The sequence below is a fragment of the Herpailurus yagouaroundi genome, unplaced genomic scaffold (genome assembly GCF_014898765.1).
Source record: "Herpailurus yagouaroundi ecotype Mexico unplaced genomic scaffold, PumYag 100, whole genome shotgun sequence".
Taxonomy (NCBI): Eukaryota; Metazoa; Chordata; class Mammalia; order Carnivora; family Felidae; genus Herpailurus; species Herpailurus yagouaroundi.
This window is the reverse complement of record NW_024412391.1, coordinates 5212513-5214097: the sequence shown is the minus strand read 5'-3', so window position 1 is coordinate 5214097 and position 1585 is coordinate 5212513. Positions and strand designations below refer to the sequence as shown.

The following is a 1585-nucleotide window of genomic DNA, read 5'->3' as shown; positions in this document are numbered from 1 at the left end:
GGGCCACTATCTGCAGGCCTGGGGATCTCTACCATGCTGTCTTTGGCCACTGCTCAAAGGAGGGGTGGAGAATGGGGCACCTGCCCCACAAGGAGATTCTTCTTGTGTGGACGCTTTTCCAGGTTCCCTTTCCTGAATCCAGTCCTCGAGGCCCCCCTCGTGGTGTTGCTGACACAGACACCTCCTGACAGAGTTAGCTTTAGGGAGCGGAGCTGCCCTCTCTGGCCTGGTCCCTGCCTGCTTTCAGGGCTCACACAGACCTTGTCCCTGCCGCCCCTGCCCCAGCACCCGGCGGATGGCGGTGGTGATCTCGCGGTTGCGCAGGCTGTAGATGAGCGGGTACAGCAGCGGCGTGATGTTGGTGTAGATGAGTGCCAGCGTGCGGTCCCGCCGTGGGGAGTAGCTGGCCTTGGGCCGCACATACATGAAGGTGGCACAGCCATAGTGCAGGAAAGTGACGGCCAGGTGCGAGGCGCAGGTGGAGGCAGCCTTGTACCGGCCCCTGGGGGAGTGCAGGCGACGCAGGGTGGCGGCGATGGCTCCGTAGGAGGACAGGATGAGCAGTGAGGGCAGCAGCAGCAGCACGAGGCAGGTGCCCAGCAGGGGAAGCTCGTCGGCGTAGCTCCGTGTGCAAGCCAGGTCCAGCAGCGCCGTGATGTCGCAGAAGAAATGCACCAGTAGGCGGGAGCCGCAGAAAGGCAGGTGAAAGATGGCCACTGTGAGCCCCACGGACACTGCCAGTCCCCCGAGACAGCAGGCCAGGGCCAGCCTTGCGCACAGCCCTGGGGTCACCACTGCGGTGTAGCGCAGCGGGTGGCAGATGGCCACGTAACGGTCATAGGCCATGGTGGCCAGCAGGAAGCACTCGGCCCCACCCAGCGCCACGAACATCTGCATCTGCACTGCGCAGCCCAGGAAGGAGATGGGGCTGCCCCCGCCAAGGCCTGGCGTGGCCAGGTCAGCCAGGGAGCGGGGCACCACCACCAGAGTGTAACAGAGCTCGATGGCTGACAGCTGGCACAGGAAGAGCAGCATGGGTGGTGGGCTGGGCACTGAGGCCACGGCCACCAGGATGAGCAGGTTCCCGCCCAGGGTGGCCAGGTGCACGGCTAGCAGCAACAAGAAGAGCACCGGCCTTAGGTGCGGGAACTCAGAGAAGCCCTGAAGGAGAAAGCCACAGGGCATGGTGGCATTGCTGGGGCTGTCCATGCACTGGCCTGCCCAGAGGCACCTGTAGGGAAGAAACGGGGAAAGGGGGAGCTTGCGAGTATAGTCCCTCCACCCTGCTGCATGAGGAAGGGCTGGATGGAATTTAGAGGTGGGAGGGAGTAGGGGCTGCAGAGAGGGGGTAGAGTGTCTAGATGCATTTCCAGCCCCACCTCCCCGTGATGGACGTTTTATTAACCTGTGTAGTTTTGTCTCCTGGACTAGAATTCCCAAGGCTGCTTTCTCAACAGGCTTTTTCCAAAGAAGCCTTAATTTTAGGCCCTTTGCTTGCAACCTATCACCCCTGACCTCCACCTACAAATGATTCCCTGCCTTCAGACCCTAGGTATTGTTTGGTGGGTCCTGTCTGTAGGCAGGA

At 61.8% G+C, this 1585-nt stretch overlaps 1 protein-coding gene across 1 annotated transcript; it reads right to left on the bottom strand.

Moving 5' to 3' along the window:
• Positions 1-243: 243 nt before the first annotated feature.
• LOC121028969 (olfactory receptor 10AC1) lies at positions 244-1305 on the bottom strand. The gene has a single exon (XM_040473058.1). It carries the CDS (start codon positions 1207-1209, stop codon positions 244-246), a length of 966 nt encoding a protein of 321 aa, XP_040328992.1. The 5' UTR covers positions 1210-1305.
• Positions 1306-1585: the final 280 nt, after the last annotated feature.